Genomic DNA, 20536 nt, shown 5'->3' with positions numbered 1-20536 from the left:
TTGTGTTGCTTTTGCAACTTGTCCGGTCGGATCATCCGCGGTCCTGGGCAATTCCAAAGTCACATCACAAGCTCCTCAGATCATCACAGCTCCGGCACAAGGCAGTAAACTTCCAAAGAAAATGAAAGCAAACGCGCCCATTAAGCGCAGGGCTCCCGCCGCACGCCGCAGCTCTGCTTTGATGGCAGGGATAACTGTCAAGGTTATCTCTTACGGACAAATGCTGATGACCGGCTCCAGGATGCCGGACGGACGGGGTGTGAATAAATGCAGCCCCGTGCAAACCCTCCCAGACAACGGTTTCTCTGTGTGGAGAGCAGTTATTAATGACTGTCACACAAGGCCTGTATTGTCCGTCTGCTTATTCTTGGCAAGTCATCGGAAACGGCTGCAGTCCACCTTTCTCTCTCTCTCTCTCTCTCTCTCTCTCCCCCCCCCCCCCGCCCCCCATTCAGCGCGTTTCAATACTTACGGATTCTTCCCCCCTTTAATCCCCCCCCCCTGTTTCCATTCTAATAAATCTTCCGCTACCAGACAACAGCCCTAACAGGTTGGCTGTGCCAACAAATTTCTTCTTCACGTGCTCGCGCACGAATTTTAGGCGCTCTTTCGCCCGATCAGCAACACTTCTTTAATCATCGTCATCATCACCGCCGACGCCATCGTCGTCACCATCAACGTGAGGATGAAAATGAGGATGATGATCATCATCCTCTTCTTCATCTTCATCATACCCCTTTCAGTTCCGTGAGGCTTTCTGCTCGCTTTTTTCTTTTTCTTTTTTTTTTTTTTCTTTCTTGGTTAAGCGTCTCCGCAAGCCTGCAGCATCCTCGCCGAGCATCATCTCGGCCGCGGACAAGCCATCGGTCCGCATTAAGTGACGTGGCTCGGGGCCAATCGCGTCGCCGCTCCGGCTGTCGACGCCGCTGAAGGAGAGGGGCGGTGTCCAATGACGAGGGTCGGCGGGGTTGGTGCGGAGGGGTGGCCTGGAGTGGGGCTGGGGATGGGAGGGGGCGTCGGTGTGGTGTTCTTCGCCACCCCTCCTATGGGTTTACACAGAGTTAGTGCGAGATATTCTGCCGTGGGAGTGAGAGCGCGGGGATAAACGGCGCGTCCACGGCGCGCCTCGCGGAGTCACTCCTTTCAAAGCTGCCTCTGCGTCGCCAAGTGGATTCCACTCCAAGATCTGGCTTTTGCCTTTTTCTCGCTCGCTCTCTGTTTTTGGAAAAATAAAAAAAAAATAAAAATTGAAACACCTTCATGGTGTGTTTTTAACCTTGCGCCCGCGGTGCCTGATGAGTGACGGTGCTTCGTGAACTTGAAAGATGACGGGACAGCGTCTCCTGCTGCTTTCACCTCTACGGCGCCTCCACCTTAACAGGTAGCCCAAAGGGCGAAGAGGACGCCGGCTTTTCCACGGGACGTGTGCGGGAGAGGTGGACGTCTGATATTTATTTATTTTCATTTGTATTTTTTTTGTGTGTTGGTTTCCCCCCCTCTCTTTTTCTTTTTTTTTTTGTCGGAGGAGACGTGAGGGCACCCGCCGTGATGGAAGGCGCCGCGGACCACTGACTACCTGGCCGTGTCTGTTTCCAGCGCGCCGCAGTCACCACAGGTCGCGCATCGCTTCCCTGTCCGTCTTCTTGAAGTTGAACGCGGGACTGCGACGTCCGCATCCTTTTTTTTTTTTTTTTTTAAATCCCAAATCTGAGCGACCGACGCCGACGCCAAACCTGTTGTTAGAGTGTGATTACTCCGGCGTTATTTTTCCTCTCCTCCGCTCTTTTCCTGGACCCGGGGCTCCGTCAGACCGAGGAGGTTTTCTTTACGCGGGGAAAAAAGCTCTCAGGCATCACGGGAAGATGAAAAGACTATGAGCTGACACACTCCACTTTCCTTTCCATTTCCTCCGCGCTTGAACGGGATTTGGAATTTGGGTATGTATAACGGGAATATGTCTCAGTTTTCCATTAAGAATTTACAATCTGACCGGGCTTATATTTGTTGGCTCCAGACAAGCGAGTTAATTTGTTGAGTGGCCCACACACAGCGATGCCATTCTGGCAATTTTAAATGCGGGATTAATAGGACCACGTAATGTGTTGTGAAGTTTTGTGGCTGCGGGGGTTGGATGCGTTTGAAATATTCTCTCTCTGTGTAATATGTTGAGGATTCAGGGGGCAGATGATATGCATCACTGCTTTAGAGCTGCTGCTGTGTTTTTCCTCCCTCCTCAGATTTGACTTATTGCCTTTAAATTATTGTGGGGGCGGGGGCAGGGAGGGTGGGGGGGGGGTGTTGTGATTTTAACCTGGATGATTACTTTAAAATCACCGTCAAGCTCGAGCCCTGGTTGATGGGAAAATGTGATTTTGTGCTCATGGCAAAGTTGTTTGACTGAAGAGAAACTCTGTGTGTATCCATAGGTTTCGGTGTGTGGATTCTTCACCAAGGAAGACACTGCCTGTGACAACACAGAGAGACACCTTCAAAAAACAAAAAAAACACTGACACACACAAACACACACACAAAACTGGGAGCACAATTGCATAATCATGGATTTAAGAGATTATTACCTGTTGGGTGCCCTGCTTGCCTGCTTGTGGATGGATCCTGCGATAGCCCAAGAGCTAATCTACCCCATCAGAGAGGAGCTGCAGGAAAACGTCCTCATTGGAAACATACCAAAGGACCTAAACATTTCCCACATAAATGCTGCCACTGGAGCAAGTGCAAATCTGGTGTACCGGCTCGTCTCCAAAGCGGGAGATAACCCACTGGTGCGCGTGCTGAGCAGCACCGGCGAGATATTCACGACATCAAACCGAATCGACAGAGAGAAGTTGTGCCCCGGCCCGTCGTTCGAGGACAGCGAGTGCTCGTTTGAGATAGAAGTGGTCATCTTGCCCAATGATTATTTCAGGCTGATAAAGATCAAAATAATCGTGAAAGACACAAACGATAATGCTCCCATGTTCCCGTCCCCTGTGATCAACATTTCCATCCCGGAGAACACGCTCATTAACAGCCGCTTTGCCATTCCCTCTGCCACCGACCCAGACACTGGACCCAACAGTGTCCACAAGTACGAGCTGATCAATGGGCAGAGTGCTTTCAGCTTAGACATTGTGGAAACGCCGGAGGGGGAGAAGTGGCCCCAGCTCATTGTGCAGCAGAATCTGGACAGAGAGCAAAAGGACACTTATGTGATGAAGATCAAAGTGGAAGACGGCGGCACGCCACAGAAATCCAGCACTGCCATCCTGCAAGTGACTGTGACGGACGTCAACGACAACCGGCCGGTGTTTAAAGAGGGTCAGATAGACGTGCACATTCCAGAGAACTCGCCCATCGGCACCTCTGTCGTGCAGCTTCAGGCCACGGATGCAGACATAGGGGCGAACGCAGAGATCCGCTACGTGTTTGGCACTCAGGTGTCCCCTGCTACAAAGCGACTATTTGCATTAAACACAACATCTGGCCTCATCACTGTGCAGAGGCCCCTGGATAGAGAGGAGACCGCCATTCATAAGCTCGCTGTTTTAGCTAGTGACGGCAGCTCCAGCTCTGCCAGAGCCACAGTAACCATCAATGTGACTGATGTTAATGACAATCCACCCAATATAGACCTGAGATACATAATCAGTCCCATCAATGGCACTGTTTTCCTCTCGGAGAAGGACCCCATAAATACAAAGATAGCTCTCATCACAGTGTCAGACAAAGACACGGACATCAATGGCAAGGTCATTTGCTTCATAGAGAAAGATGTGCCCTTCCATCTGAAAGCAGTGTATGACAACCAGTACTTGTTAGAGACGTCAGCGCTGCTCGACTACGAGGGGACCAAGGAGTACAACTTTAAAATTGTGGCTTCTGACTCTGGAAAACCGAGCTTAAATCAGACTGCCTTGGTGAGAGTGAGGTTGGAAGATGAGAACGACAACCCCCCCATTTTCACTCAGCCAGTTATCGAGCTGGCTGTTATGGAGAACAACAAACGTGACCTGTTCCTGACTACTCTCAGCGCCACCGATGAGGACAGTGGCAAAAATGCAGAGATTGTCTATCAGCTCGGCCCCAACGCCTCCTTCTTCGATCTGGACCGTAAAACGGGGGTCCTGACAGCGTCGCGGGTTTTTGACCGGGAAGATCAGGATAGATTTCTCTTCACAGTAACGGCGAGAGATAATGGGACACCTCCTCTTCAGACGCAGGCAGCCGTCATAGTGACTGTGCTGGATGAGAATGACAACAACCCCAAGTTCACGCACAACCACTTTCAGTTCTTTGTGTCTGAGAATCTGCCTAAATACAGCACTGTGGGGGTAATAACTGTGACGGATTCGGATGCCGGAGAAAATGCTGCCGTTTCCCTCTCCATACTGAATGACAATGAGAACTTTATACTGGATCCTTTCTCCGGGGTGATCAAATCTAACGTGTCATTTGATCGGGAGCAACAGAGCTCCTACACTTTTGATGTCCGGGCCGTGGACAGTGGCAGGCCCCCTTGCTCCTCAGCTGCCAAAGTGACCATCAATGTCATCGACGTGAATGACAACACGCCCATCGTCATCTACCCCCCCTCCAACACGTCCTTCAAGCTCGTCCCTCTGTCCTCCATCCCGGGGTCCGTCGTGGCTGAGGTGTTTGCTGTGGATGGCGATACGGGGATGAACGCAGAGCTTAAATACACTATAGTGAATGGAAACAACAAAGGCCTGTTCAGAATTGACCCCGTCACGGGAAATATCACCCTGGAGGAAAAACCAGCAGTGACTGACATCGGCTTACACAGATTAGTGGTCAATATCAGTGACCTTGGCTATCCCAAATCTCTTCACACTCTGGTGCTGGTGTTTCTCTATGTCAATGACACGGTGGGCAACTCCACGCTCATCTACGACCTCATCCGGCGCAAGATGGAGACCCCGATTGAGCGCAACATCAGCGAAAGCAGCGAAACTTATCAAAGTGGTGACTATTTAACGATAATGATAGCCTTTGTGACCGGCGCCCTGGTGGTGATCATTGTCATCTTTGTCACGGTGCTGCTGCGCTGCCGCCACGCGTCCAGGTTCAAAGCGGCGCAGAGGAAAAAACAGGGAGCCGAGTGGATGTCGCCCAACACTGAAAACAAGCAGAACAAGAAGAAAAAGCGCAAGAAAAGGAAATCCCCCAAAAGCTCCCTGCTCAACTTTGTCACCATCGAGGGGAACAAGCCCGACGATCCTGCCCACGAGCCGATCAACGGAACCATCAGCCTGCCCACGGAGCTGGAGGAGCAAGGCATCGGCCGCTTTGATTGGAATGCAACCCCGACCACCACCTTCAAGCCGAGCAGCCCAGACCTGGCCCGGCACTACAAGTCCGCCTCGCCGCAATCGGCTTTCCACCTCAAGGCCGACACGCCGGTCTCAGTGAAGAAGCACCACGTAATTCAGGAGCTCCCATTGGATAACACATTTGTCGGGGGCTGTGACACCCTTTCCAAGAGGTCCTCCACGAGCTCCGACCACTTCAGTGCCTCAGAGTGCAGCTCCCAAGGAGGGTTCAAGACGAAGGGACCCATGCACACCAGACAGCAGGTAAAAGAGCACTTTTACTGGTCGATAAGTACTGCCTATAACTGCCCCGTCCCACAGTGTTAAATATCCGAGTCTAGATTACAGACTTAACCATAATGTTGCAACAGAAAAAACTACTGCAGACACACTGCTTCAGAAAGCTCCACTGTAAACTTAAAAAAAGAGGGGGAAAGAAAAGAAAATTGCAAAAAGAGACAATTAACTTGCACAATTGCTAAGTAATGGCGTTAATCATATGCATACGTTTGGGGGAATAATTACAGACTGATGTTTTGTCATTAAAATATGTTAATTCATATTATTAAAATGCAAGTGGGTAAGTGATTGCCTTGCCTTATTTTGTCTATTCAGCACCCAAGTTAGAGCGCTTGTAAAATGTACCAACATAACATAATTGTGACTAAATGTTCTTTGTGAAAGAAACATTTTTTTCTTACCTATCTACTCAGATTACTTGTCTCCATCTTCGTATAATTGCTGCACACATTCTCCAAAAAAAACTTAGCTGATTTCTCACTCCTCATAAATCTCCTGAATGTACTCATGTTTTTTGTTTGTTTCTTTTCCCTTTTTTTTTTTTGGTGTGTGTTATAATATCACAAAAGACCTTTCCAACACCTGCTGCAATAATGACAGCCGATAATTAGTCTGCCGCGGCGGTGCTGTGAATGTGACCGTAGGCTTTGCCACATCTTCCACGCGCGAATTAAATGCCTCCTCTCTTGCACACTGGTGAACTGAGTGAAGCTTGTCTGGAACTTGATACACATCCAATTCAGAAAGGATTAGCCAATAATGAGCCTCGAATTTCAACATAATCCATGCTGCTTTTTTTCTTTTTTTTTTTTTATCAAAGCCTTATTAATTTTTCTGCTAATAAAGCAGCGCAACACAACGCACACAGTTCTAATCTAACAGAACACACGGACGAGCAGAGTACGGAGCAGCAGAGAAGGGAGGACGAGTCAGAGCAAGAGTAGGTCAGGCTCCATGGGTGGTGGTACTGAACCCTTAGGTGGCAGTGTTGCGCTACATGCAATAGCCTGGCACGGCGCCAGCCGGCAGTGGACTTCTAAATGCAAAGGAGGAGGAGAAAGAAGTGGAACCTGTGTTGGCGTCCTTAGTGAAATGCTCCTGCCTAATGATGTGGAGGCTGCACAGGGGAAGATTGATAATGGCGTTTAGAGATGTGAGTGATAAGCTCTATCCGGAAGAGCGAGTGGAATTACAGAGGTGACACTGTGCGACTCCTATCAAAGCATACCTCCAGGTCACTGCATCTGGGCCTGCATTTAATGTGTTGCTGTGCGAGCGGCAGCAGTCAAAAGAGGCATTCAGTTTGGTGTCACTTGCCAGGCGCCGTTAATGTGTGTGTGTGTGTGTGTGTGTGTGTGTGTGTGTGAGAGAGAGAGAGAGAGAGAGAAAGAGAGGGGATGAGACGGCTTATGAAGGGGGCGGGGGGTTGGTGGGTGTGTGTTTGCGTGTGGGGGCCACTCAACCCGAGAGAAGGACAAATGTGATATGACACTACAGCGTAAACACGACTGCATTGATCTGCTCAGTCATCCCACGCGTCCATACGAGATTTATCGGAATCAATAATTGTGACAAACACTTCAGAGCCCGGTGCTCTCTTTAGCGCGCGGATTATCTAAGTAATGGAGGCATTGCAGAAAATTTTGATTATCTTTGCAAACGTTGTGTGCAGTCTGGAGCACGAGCGTGCCATCCCTGAAGCAGCAGAGAGAGAGCTGACACTGACATCATTTTGCCGTCTCAAGAAAACAAAAGCAGCAGCCAATCATCTCATCCATTTTCATTTTAAAACGTATATATATATATATATATATATATATATATATATATATATATATATATATATATACATATATATATATTTTTTTTTATTGCAAAACAAATATCAGCTTCACAGAAACATTTGGGACAGAAGCCTCGACAAGACAAGAGGAGAGAAGCACTATTCAGAGCAATATTGTCTCTATAAATCATTCAAACAGATGTGCTGTAATGCTTTTGACTGCACACAAGGGTACGTTTTCTTATCTCCATTTCATTATTATTAGAAGCAAAAGCAATTTTCTACCTTTCAGCTCTTAGCTAACATCTATCTTTCGCAATTGGTAATGAAGACCGTTAAGACGTATCTGCTTGGTGCTTAATCCTAATTATTCCAAAACACGTCAATGATAAGGATCCCAATTCATTTTCAGAGTTTAAATGGCAGTTATTGATTGTGTGTGAAATGATGACTATACAGCAATAACCGAGCAAGTTGCTGTGTATTTTAAATCCAATATTTCGATGGTTTAGCGCAGGGGGATCATTCCTAGTGACGCGTGGATGTCATTTTATGAGCGTTTTTCTGATAAGAAGATGTATCCAGTACAACTGTTTTGAAATTCTGCCAAGGCATTAAGCAGACAAAGAGAAGATAAGAAGTCAAAGACATTTAAAAAGGGAATTTCAAACAGGCAGTATATACAGGATGCAATATCATTGGATTATCATATTATATTTCCTGAGGTTTCTAGACGAAAAAAATGAAATAAAAACAAAGATAAGATAAAAACTGTTATTAAAATCCTACAGAGAGAGAGAGAGAGAGAGAGAGAGATAAAAAAAAAAAACAATTCAGTATTTTTCCAGATTATTACTGTGTGGATAAATGTGCGACATTAAAAAAAAAAAAAAAAAACTTTAACCAATCACCCATTGTTGCCAAGAAGAATTGAACAAAAGCGGAAATTGGTTGTCCTCATGATACAGCTGAATACCTTGAAAAGCAGAGAGACTTTTTTTTTGTTCTTACTCTATAAGAGCAGTCATTTCCTCAAAGAACTGACAAAAAACATTTTGTGGCTGTTTGAATGAATCACTTCTACACACCATCAGCACCAATTTCAAAAAACAAATCAAAACGGCAATCTAAAAGGAAATCGATTAGCAAAGAGAGAGTCAGTGAGAGAGAAGCATGGAGGTTCGTCACCAAGCATTGCAAACAGCAGACAGCGGTGTCATCGCAGACAAAAGCCTTGTGGAATCAGCCTGATAGGGACTCCGAACTTGGCTGATAGCATTAGGAGACCCCATCTTACCACCTCCCCCTTATTATTTACCCTCCAGGGACCTACATTAGTGTAAACAACACTGAAGGGTGGAGGGGGGAGCATGGAAACACTGCCCTAGTTTCTCAAGGCAACACAAGCATCTAAGAAACCAAGTATAATCACAGCCGTTTCAGCATCACGCTCACTTTCTCCCTTTCGGTGGTTCCACGCTGAGGCGTAGAAGTGGCTCGCTAACGTAACGTGAGCCCCCGAGCTACGTGTTAACTATGTACTGCACATGAAATCCCACGACTCATGTCATGGACATCTTAACATGCTTTTAGCCTTATTTTTTTCAGCTTTCATAGGAAGTGCAGCGATTGAAATACTCATGAAGCTGGCGTGCAAAAAAAAAATCACAAAAATATCAACCTAAAAAAAAAAAAAAGATAAACCTGAGGCCACCCTGTAGGTTCACTTCACCACTTCACCCCCTTCATTTTGAGAAAATCCCCTGGTGAAAGTTAAAGAAGAGGGAGAAACCCGTACGTTTGAGATGATTGTGTAGGGTGTGCATGATCTCGCCGACGTCCAATCCTTGTGAAAGCTTTTGCAAGAGCACCCCTGGTGCTGCCTTGACAGTTCATTTAATGAATGGACATTCTGGGCAAACAGGAGTTTGTACAGACCATTGTAATTATGGCGCCTAAGGGGAGTCGTCCTTCTTGTGCAGGTTCATTTGCCACATTAATAAGGGGATTAGTCGTACGTACGTACGGGGGCTGATGGCAGCAGGAGAAGTTTGAGAAGATTAATGAACTATGACAACGTCGCACCTGAGGGGGAAAGTCTGCTGCGATATCTCCTGGGTTGTGCTGACACAGAGTTTGGTGATATGATGGAAGAAGATGGAGCGAGGCCAAGCCACTGTTGGCGACTGTTGCGCTCGTGCATCCTTCTCCTCGGCTTTCCCCGTCCAGAGTTATGCCTGCGCGAACCCCTTGCTAATTATACGCTTTGATTTAAGATTTTCTGCGGTGGTCTAAAGGACACAGACTCTCTCGCTTCTTGTGCGTCACCTGCATTCACCTCAAAGCAAACAAGTAATGCGAGCAGCGATCAGCCTAAACGTCGCCTCCCCTGACAGATGGAATTCATCATATTGACCATATTGCCGCAGCGCAAACGTCCACCCTGCCAGGTGACACAAGCCATCTGCCCAGACAGTCTTACGAATCCCAACACACTGCTGATGGGTACAGGCACCCCTTGGTGCTGCGACCGTAGGGGATGTTTGCTGTCTGCGAAAAGCCAGAGAAACACTTTAAGGGACTTTGGAAATCCATCTGGCCTCAAAGAGCCCAAGATCCCCGACTTAGTGAGAACTTCAGTATGGAGAACAATTGGAAAAAATAAAAAGAAAGAAAAAAAGTGACTTAATTCATCTGAACTAGTGTTAAAATGGGTTTTTTACGATCACTACAACTCCACGGCTGCTAACTGGCACAGCCAAACATTGGCCATGCGCAGAACATCAGCTTCATGCTGCAGATGCAGGCGATCGGGTTCAGAGCCATTGGTTTGAGGTATAGGCTGCAATTTTGTTTTAATTTTCCATAGGGCAATTAAAAAGGAAAGAAAGAGAGGAAACCATCTCCATCAAACACACACACACACCTCCTGTGAGACTCTAATGTCTCAGATTGCAATTCCACAGCTGCAGTTTCCTGATTCCTTTTTCTTTCTTTTTTTCCCTGCAGTCACTCTCTCGCTCTCCTGTACTCTCCATGGTGAAAATGCACGCAAGACCCTTATTGAAATAGGGCAGCCTCCACCACTTTTTTGCATCTGTTGTCATTTGAAATCCCAGTCAGTCGGCCGCCAACTGGCTCGATCTGTTAGCGTGGGCGATCGATTTTGCGCGCCTTTCTTAGTGAAACAGGCCCTTCGAGAATAACTTGTACTGTATTCTCCCAGGGACTCGCTCCTGAGGCCTTTGGCTCAACACAAATGTAGCTAGCATTTGAAGTGAAGTTCCTATCAAAGATTATGCATCTGCGGTTTAGGAATTTTAGGGGGCTCGAAAGCAGACAGCTTTGTATCCTTTTTTTTTTTTTTTTTTTTTTTTGAAAGCAAACTTGTCATGTTCTGTTTGTGGAGGTGGTTGAAAGCAAGTGAAACTGGACTGTTGGCTCTGTTAAGATCACTTAAGTCACTGTGGGTGCCACCAGAGTGAATTGACGGCCTGAGGGCATCTTGTGTTGTCTACATAAAATAGCAAAAATGAATCTGAGTTCCCTGCTGCACTGGCTAAACTACAGACTTTACTTATTTCTTCTCTTTCTTTTTTTGCTTCTGACAGACGATACCTATTCTGGTTCTTTTGTCTAAAAACTGCACAAGATTGACAAAACACAGATGATGGCAAATTACCAGGAATTGCATTTTACTTTTTGCCTTTGCTTCTTTTCTGTTCAAACCTTTCACTTGTGTGTTCAGATCTCCATACATTCCCTCATCACCCAAGATTCACTGTGTTGTCTGCAAGACAGGCTGCGTACTACACAGCCTTGATTGTGACAATTAAAGTCATACATCAAACGGTCCAATGTGTGGATGTATATGTTAGTCACGCATTTATTTTGAGATTCACGTTTAGCTGGCAACCCATTCATCTCAACCTCATCACGTATTGCAGTTCTCTCCCAAAGCAGATTGATTGATGATCATCAAGGGTTTGCTTTGTGAACTATAATGTTCAGCATGCGCAGAAACCAAAGACATTGTACTTTTTTTTTGTTGGGCTATCATTTTTTTTTCCTGTAAGTTCATTTCAATGTTTAAAACAATCCACAAAACACCTTTCCCATTGTTTCTACGGCAATCAATCATTTTGACATACGAGCATCACAATCCCTCCCCCTCCCCCCCAACACAGTGTATTCAGAAAGAGACAACCTGCAGCCTCACACACTAACATTATCGACATCTCAGCCGAATTCTCTCAGACCCTTAAATATGGAGTAGAGGGTGGAAGAAAATGTTTCTTGACTTTTCTTGCTTGTTTGCCAAAAAATACGATGAAATAAAAAAAGAAAGAAGTTTTGATGCTACTTCATTGTTTGAATGCCCCATCCCCAACATCCAGTGACCTCTTCCCTCTGTCCAACCCCCTACTACTCCCCCACTCCCCCGACCCCCTAACCCCTCACCCGCCCACTCCTTATCTCCCTTGTCTCCAGCCCCACACCTTTCAACCATGTTTCTTTCTTTCTTTTTTTTTTTTTTTTTTGAGGGGGGACGGTGGGGGGGGGTTGGGTGTGGGGGGTGCGGGAGGGGGTCAGTGCCGTTACAAGCGATGTTAAACCACCAAGGGTGTGTTCACCTTTGTGCTCTGATCACTTGTGACAGATGACGGCGCCTTGTGTTCAACGACGCGCCGTCCCGTCTCCTTCCAATCTCCCTCCGCTATCGTAACGGGATGGGGATGGGGGGATGGGGGGGTGGGGTAGGGGGAGGCTGTAAAAGATGGGCAAAGTGGTGCCGTGTGTCTCCACATGACAAACCCGGAGGGAGACGCGTCCTTGTCACGGGCTTGTTGTGTCCAGTGACAGCCGGGCCGCTGCTCCGTCACTAGCGTGTGGCACTGCCGTCTAGACTGGTGGCGACCGTGGCATCGCCAGCCAAAGACGCCCCCCCCACCCCTGTCCCCCACGCGCCCCCAGCACACTCCACCTCCACCCCCACCCCCACCCCACCCGTCCAACACTCCACCCCCCAGCAAAGAGCTGCACTTGACTTGAAATGTGACTGCCATTGACTGCTCTGCCGTGACGCCCCACCATAGCTCACAGAGACTCTGTAACCCTCATCAATGTAAATCTTTTCTTGTACATATGAGATGTTTCATGTAACCTGAACTCCTGGTAATTTTGCCTAATGTGCTGTGGTAAACAGTAATGAACTTGTTTTTATTTATTTTTTATTTTTTTATATATATAAATATCTATATATCTGCTCTGCTGTCTTTTGTTTTGCATTGCTGGGTTTACATAAATGACATCTGGAATCCATTCTGCCAGTTATTCAGTACACTGAAACTCTAATTCTGTCTTGAAAAGCTTTATTTGATCAGTGCTATTACCTTCATAATTTCATAATAAATGTTTAAAAGATCACTGAAGAGATCATTCTTGTTTTCACAAGTGCTTGTTTTCCAAATCATGACGTTGTTTTTAGAGATACGCGTTCATAGTTTTAGTCAAGGTGCTGCATGCAAACCACTCCCACCAGACACAAGTGTTGCAACTGCTGCTGCTTTAAGTGGACACAATCCTTTTAATAGAAGCGGGATATTAAAAATCAGCCAAAAGAATCAGTGACCCACAGAGAAAATGATGACTCAGCTTTTCTACAGGAAAAAAGACCCAGTGTGTCTCCGCATTAGCTTAGCGCACATTACGAGTATACGACTACATTCATCTTCATCGAGTTTTTTCTAATGCTGTTTCTAGTCCATCCATCCATCTATCCACCCATCCACCCTCATCCTGCACTTGGCTCCAGGGGGGGGGCTGGATCGCATCCCAGTCATCTTTGGCCCAAAGTCGAGTCCCTGGTCATGTCTTCTTTTTTTTTTAATGAGACATTAAAATCTCTTTTAATTCAGATTTCCCCATGGCTGAATTCAGGTAATGTAGTCTCCCCTACCTATTGTGAAACCAGTGCATCATCAATGCATCCATTTCTCTCTGGCTCCATGGGTTCACTGGGAAGCTGGAGCGGATCCCAGCTGTCCACTTGTCAAAGCAGGAAGCATCCTGGACAAGTTTCCAGTTGAGCACGAGGTCTGGAAATATTCACAAGTTTTCACTCTTGCACATTTAATTCAATTACCAAGCAGGTGTAGCCGAACAGCACTTAGTGTAATTGCATCAGTTGTGATATGGAGCTTGAACAGCAAATTAACAGAAAAAAAACAGAAATCAGTGTCAATCTTGTGCTCGTGCCAGTATTGGTCGGTGTGTCTACGCCTGCATGGTCACAACTTACATTGTTAGAGGGGGAAAAAAAGACTGTGTTTTTAAATATTACAAACAAACACTTTTACAGAAGTGACTTTTTGAAGAGCCAGGATCATGTGACACTTGAATCGCTAATCCTAAGCTACCTAGCAGTTTAAGAAATATAGATGTGTCACCTCTTAAATGGTCCTTGCATAAGGGGAGGGATTTGAAAGTGCCACACCAACACATCCGTGAAGGGCACCACTAACTCAGAGTAATCTGCCCACTCTGCTCTAAAGCTGGAAGCAGAGCTTAGTTTCCGTGTCAGGAAATGAGGAATGGAGGAAAAAAAAAAAGATAAACAAACAAATAAAGAAATAAATAAATATAAGCTTAAAATGTTGACCTCATTTATACACGGTCATTTTCAAAAAGCTGGGTGCACTTAGTGACACAAAAATTGAAGTCTGCCTTCTGACCTAAAGTATAATGATAATATCTCTTAGCAGCAAACAGGCAAATGAGGACGTGTTCATTGCAGCAACAACTGTGTGTGTTAAAATACGATAAAAAAAAGAAGAAAAAAGACCATTATGCCATGAAACAAGATGACATCAATCTAATAAAAATGATGCGGGAACGTTTGATAAATTTGGTTAACCATCTTACATGGATGATGATGGTCAGGAAATATCAGTCATCTCCGATGTGGCACACTAGTTTTTACTTAGTTTTCAGTCAAAGATGCAAAAGGGCAGGAAATGAAAACCAAGCCAGAACATTTGAACCACTCCACTGATGCAGATAAGTGGCACATGACAAACATACCTTGGGTTCTTGCAACCCACAGTCTTCTCTTTGTTTTAATAACTCGGAAAATGACAAAATAAAGCACACATGGTCCAGCATAACATTCACATGAAGCGCAGAGAGATGATGTCACGTGCCTTCCTAACCTTGTTTAAAGGGAAGTCAGATTAATTATGTCCTTGGTTTTCCCACAGCCGTGTCCTTTAGCGTCCCCCCCCCCCCCCCACACACCTTTTTTTGACGCAGACGAATGTATTGAAATCCAATAAGCGTGATTGATTGATGACCGTGGCCAAACACATGGCCCTTTCACAGAGGAACTAGGACATCTTTACATTTTTCAGTGAAAGGAAAAATGATAGGAAAACATATTTCAGCAAGGGACCAACATTTAAAACTCCTTATTCTCGTTCTTAAAATAAAATTACAATTAAATAAAACAGAACAGTGTTTGGGTGAAATGCTGTTGGGTTAGAGTAATTAGTGCCGGAAAACAGTTTTTTTATTATTTGGTTAGTTTAACCAAAAGTAGATGATATGTTTGATAAACATGCAGAGTTCTTATTATACCTGGAGGGGTAAATAAAAATGATTACGTACAGAAAAGTGCAGTGACTTCCGGGGTGGAAAGTGTGTTAATGCCTCCAATGCTCATAATATATCTGCTAGCATGGTAGCCTGAAATGAAATTTTCAAGAAAACTAAACTGAATACAGCAAATACTGAGTGGTATGTTCATTTGATGTGGTGATGCTTGCAATGCAGCCATTAGATCCAGTGAAGGTTATAGGTACGTACAGTATACATGTATATTTATAGTTGAGGAATTAAGTTGGACTTTGTAGTGAAACCACTTGGGAAAATGTACTGGGTCACAGTTGAGTGAAGGTAAGATTTTACACTTCCTTACACTTTACTGTGCCATCTTGGGGACAGCCTCTTTTTTTATTTGCGCTACAAAATTGCATTTGTCTCTTTTGCGAGGCTTTGGGAAGGTATAATGTGCTGAAAATATTCATGTCCCTCCCTCTGAGCCATTTGCCTTCTGCTTTTTTTGGCAAATCGAAGCCTCACACTTTTAGCAGTCAGACAGTCTGCCGAAAGTTGCTACTATGGGAATTAAAATTACAGTTAGGACATCTTTCACACAGATACAAGCGGTAGAGCGTCCACCCTCAGACTGGGTGCTCCCAGATTTTTATCCCCCTCCAAAAACGCAGGCTCAAGTGGGGGCAAGCAAGCGTTCTGCCGGTGCCGCTCCACGGCCCGGATAAATTCTTAACCTTTTGGTTTCAGCTTTTAAACACACACACACACACACACACGCACACACTCTCACACACACACAAAGCATATATGTACAGTAAATGGGAAACGGAACAGTGACCACCGCTGACTGCGGTTTAGCAAGGCTTTTAACTTCCATTAGCAGCAGGTGGTCTCCTGTTGGAAAGGTTTCAGCAGCTGATTTACTGAAAGGTAAATTGCGAGTGTATCAACCTTACAAGTTTGATGTCCAGACTTTGACACTCACGCCTCCCCTCAGATGGTTAGCAGAGACTGTGAGGAGTGATGGGAAAACACAGAGCAACCCCCCGGAGGCTGCAGGTGGAGGCTGCGGTGGCGCTGACATGCAGTTGTGAAGCAGCGCAGCAAAGTGTTGGGAGGCAGAGGGAGAGAGGCTGGGCTGAGAGGCTGCAGCCAGTTTGGAAAGGTTTCATCTGATTGGTGGCTGTGAATAATGGGTGCGCTACTGCGTTCGCTCCATTTGTCTCTAGCAGAGCGGGCAAAACACAAGGAGGAGTTGGCGTCATTCACAATGAGCACTACAACCATCGCAAAAGCTGAAGCTGATTCTGGTTGAGGGTGTTTGAAGGGCAGGTGATGTCACCACCGTTGCCCCGCCCCCTCGCCACTTGCTGCTTTTTTTCATTGGTTTTCAAGCCACTGTACTGCTCTTCCTATGTGTGGAGATCTCTTCTTATTTTTTGCCTGACGTGCATTTGCCTCATCCACTAACATTTCCAATTCCATGGTATTAAGATTCCCTCTGTGCCTGCAGTCACTCGTCTCGAAGCACAAACTCCCATTGGATCTGAAAAAAACCCCCAAAACATCCTTGTTTAAATACTCCTGCCTCGACTGTGTTTGCCTCTGCCGCCGCCATCCAAGCACAAATCATCCGTTGGTCACCGGCAACATTCCCACCAGTAGAGTCCGTATGACATTTAGCATTTTAGCTTTCATTTGTGTGTAGACATGCAGGTGCAAAAAACTTTCCAGATGTTGATGTGCAGATCTGTTTGTGCTGAATGTAGAATTTTCTTCCGTGTCAAAGAGTCCAACTTGTTGCACACACATACACATCTATCAATCTATCTATCTATCTGTCTGTCTGTCTGTCTGTCTGTCTGTCTGTCTAAGCCAACACAGAAAGACCCAAAGAAACAACCGGATTGGACCAGTTTGTATAAACATGCTGATGTTGTGAGTGACAGCCATGGTTGAATGTCTACAGGTAGATTTCACTGGATTCACATTAGAATAGGAATAAAAACAATAAACATTCTGAAATGTAATGAATGCCATTGCGAGCATAAAACAACTTGTGTCCCAAAATAGCGTTTTAAAAGCACTACTGTTTGCAATCTGCATTATGATCATGTAATGAGGCGGTACTGTTGCCGCTCTTGTCTTCAGATTTTGCTGCTAATCCATTGGAGTCTATGTGTGATTTTAACATAATGGGAAAGCAGCTCGACGCGGGAATATTTGGTTCAGCGTTTTATGTTGACTTTCCTCCGTCTCTCTCTCGTCCAGGGCGAGAGCCAAGTGGCAACATTGGGGGAGCGTTTGATCTTTCACTTCCAACTATGGCAGATCACAGGTGGATTCAAATGAGTCCCCTGCGGTCGGCTCAAACAAAGGCCATTATTCAATTACTGTTGATAATCATTTCCCATTTCCCCATGTCTGCGATATCACAGCGACAGACTTTTTAGCCAAAGGTTCACCTCAGCCTGGCAAAGAGCAGCGGCGGCGCTCAGCGCGCACGCCGCCCAGCGCGCACGCCGCCCCGCTCCCGTCTCGGCGTGGAGCACAATGAGAGATATGACAGAATTAGATGCATTCACGCTCTTCGGGGAACTAATTAGATAAGAAGGCGTGATGTATGGCTGCTGGAGGGATGTGTGTCAGTGCACTCCTGTTCGATGTATAGACTGCAGATTTGTATTGATCGCGTGCTTTGTCTTGCGCCTCGGGCGTCGGCATCCTACAGTGTAAAGCTGTGTGCCATGCCTTTGTCTGGCGAGTTGAGCAGATAAGGGCTGTGATAAATCTGGCCAAGAATGAGCTGTCATGGGTCTGGCGCACATGGGAATATTTAACGCAAACATAAAATATGGCGTGTCTGTTGTTTTATCATCCGGGGTGTAAGAAATGGCAGGGTTTTCTAATGCACTCACCCTCCCACCCCTCGTGTTTTTATTTTTTGCTCCTTGCTATCTGTGCAGCCCTCGCCTGCAGAGAAGCTTACCGTCCTGCTCATCTTTGACACGGCCATGGAGCAGACCAAGGAGAAAAAAAAAGGGGGGGGGGGAGGGTTGGGCTGCTTTGCATGGGACGGTGAAGCAGCGCCTTATCGCCGCCCAGTAATATGTGGAGGTGTAAAACATTTGGCTGGCTTATTTAGATGAAATGATCCGGCCCTGCTTGTACGGTGCGAGCGAGGGCCGAATCAAGCACTGTGCCGCGGATGAGAAGGGAAGAGGTGGAAATTGGTTTCCCCTATCTCGCAGCGCACATAGAGACCCAGCCTGGCTCCCTCTCCTTCCACACACTCCCTTCTGACGATAACGTGCCCTGATAATGGATATATGCACCCAGATTTATTTTCTATTTCCTGCCACAACTGCTTTTCCAGGAAACTTCTTCTTCTTCTTCTTCTTCTTCTTCTTCTTCTTCTTCTTCTTCCTCTTCTTCTTCTTTTTAATGTATGAGCTCTATGCCTGCTTTCAGTTGCCTCATTCAGAAGACAGACTCTGCAAAGCCAGAGGCATAAGGCAATAAACAAACAAACAGACCAAAAAAAAAAACCCTCAACTAAATACTGAACGCTGCAACTTTCTAGCCATACGCTCACATACACAAGGCGGCATTGATGTGAGCGTATACATGATTATGGAAAACCTTCTTCTGCCTCACATGATGATTTTTTTTCAATACCTGGCAACCGCAGATAAAAAGAAGCACCGCTGTTGTCGGCCTGTATCGCAACATTTGTTAAGATGGCTGCAGAATGTAAATGAGTCATTCATGTATATCAGAGCTTGGAATGTCAGGTCAGGTAGAGAATGTGCAGCAGCAGCAGCGGCAGCAGCAGCAGCAGCAGCAGCAGCAGCAGCATCTAACTAGATGCTGTTTGACTGCTCAGCCTGCTCATTTGCCCCTGCCTTTTTTCCCCTCTCTTCCTGCGTAATCTGTAGAAAGCTGCGCCTCCATCTGTCATGTGACATGGCGGCTTTGCTGTACGCTGGCTGAAGTGTCTCACTGTCCCAGAAACTGGCCCCGGCCTCTGTCCACGAAACAATGAGGCTCCTTCACTGCCTCAGTCTGCGGCGCGTCTTCGCCTTCAGGCCACACATGAAATGGAATCCAGCCCCTTGTCCTCCTCATGAATGGTGCACGTGTGTGTGTGTGTGTGTGTGTGTGTGTGTGTGTGTCTGCGTGTATGTGGACTGATGTCACAGTGATTGGACTTTATACCCTCCATACTTATTCAGCACCACTGTAAGCTGGTCACCCAGAGAGATCAGTGGCCTCCTCGCTCGGGTCCTTATCTCCACTGCGGGAAGCGTGTGTGTGTGTGTGTGTGTGTGTGTGTGTGTGTGTGTGTGTGTGCTTGCATGTCCACTTATTAATAGCCAGCCAGTGGGATAATATTCATAACCAGAGCAGGGCAGAGGGGATTTAAAGCAGCGTGCGGGGCCATGATTGGACTGATTTGTGTCTTGGAGGATGCTGTCCTTTGATCTTGTGTTTACCTTGTCGCGTCAACACGCCGTCACAGCCCAGTTCTGCCCCTGTGGGAGTGAAGGACATTCGTGAATAGTGCGGTCACACGGCTTTGGATAGCTGTTATTGAGAAAAAAAAAACCACTCACACACAGACAGTGATGAAAAAAAGTTATCAGAATGTCTAAAAATGTTACTCAATCTAATGATATAATCTAGTCATTGTCATTAAATCTTGGCCAGATGTGTTTTTTGTCGTTTGTGTTTCAAAGGTTTTGGCAGCATCAGAGCCATGATGCAAACCAATGGGAATTATATACTGTAGTTGTTGATTGCTAACAAGACAACAATAAGAAAACTGAATTGAACTAATACATGAGATGTCCAGATGTATTTGTTAGCATTCACCATTTCCCACAGTATGTAGATATGAAATGTGAGTTTTCATGACACTTCAGCGATATTCCTCTGTTTGGACGTGTCTGAAAAACCTCCTCATGAGAGCGTCAAAACCTTTTAGCCATATTTGAGAGGTTTTTCCAAGTTGAGGCGTTTCCACCACCACTTTTTTATTGCCATATTTAGGTTTTGCACAAGTCTAGGGGTCCTTAGACTGGAGACTAGCAGCGTCTTTGTGAAACCTCAAGTCTGGGACCAGGAGTGAACTGACATGACTGGCGAAACATGGGTCCCCTGTTATGAAACGTCACACAGACATATTGTCAGTGTGGCCTGGCAGCGAACACTTCCTCCCCCACGCTGGCCCACTGGGCCCTGCTGAGTCCTCTGGACGTGTCAGCAGCCTAATAGCTGCGTTTCCAGAGACTAGTGAGGCCTCCGCTGACCTCATTTGGAACATTAACGTCGGCCATAAAGTTCAAGCAGTAACCCGGCCGGTAAATACCTTCCTGGCCCCGTCGTCTGCGGATACCTTACGACTCTGGAGCGCTGCCTCAGCACTCCGGAGACGGGCTGTTTGTCGCGAGTGCGATTCCGCCGCGCATCAGGCATCGCGCATCAGGCATCGCGCACGTTATAAAGTCA

At 46.2% G+C, this 20536-nt stretch overlaps 1 protein-coding gene across 4 annotated transcripts in view; it reads left to right on the top strand.

Moving 5' to 3' along the window:
* The first annotated feature begins 1513 nt into the window (after positions 1–1513).
* pcdh9 (protocadherin 9) overlaps positions 1514–20536 on the top strand; it is a 162060-nt gene continuing 143037 nt past the window's right edge. For all 4 annotated transcript variants that reach the window (XM_076047279.1, XM_076047262.1, XM_076047270.1 and 1 more), the window contains exons 1-2: positions 1514–1937; positions 2427–5592. In XM_076047279.1, the coding sequence (XP_075903394.1) occupies positions 2557–5592 (3036 nt within the window). In that variant the 5' untranslated portion in view covers positions 1514–1937; positions 2427–2556. The remainder of the gene's footprint in view (positions 1938–2426; positions 5593–20536) is intronic.

Source organism: Nelusetta ayraudi, unplaced genomic scaffold, assembly GCF_046127955.1.
Source record: "Nelusetta ayraudi isolate G7.1 ecotype Tasmania unplaced genomic scaffold, CSIRO-AGI_Nayr_v1 ptg000005l, whole genome shotgun sequence".
Lineage (NCBI taxonomy): Eukaryota > Metazoa > Chordata > Actinopteri > Tetraodontiformes > Monacanthidae > Nelusetta > Nelusetta ayraudi.
Note: the sequence above shows the minus strand (reverse complement) of the source record. Positions and strands in the feature narration are given on the sequence as shown.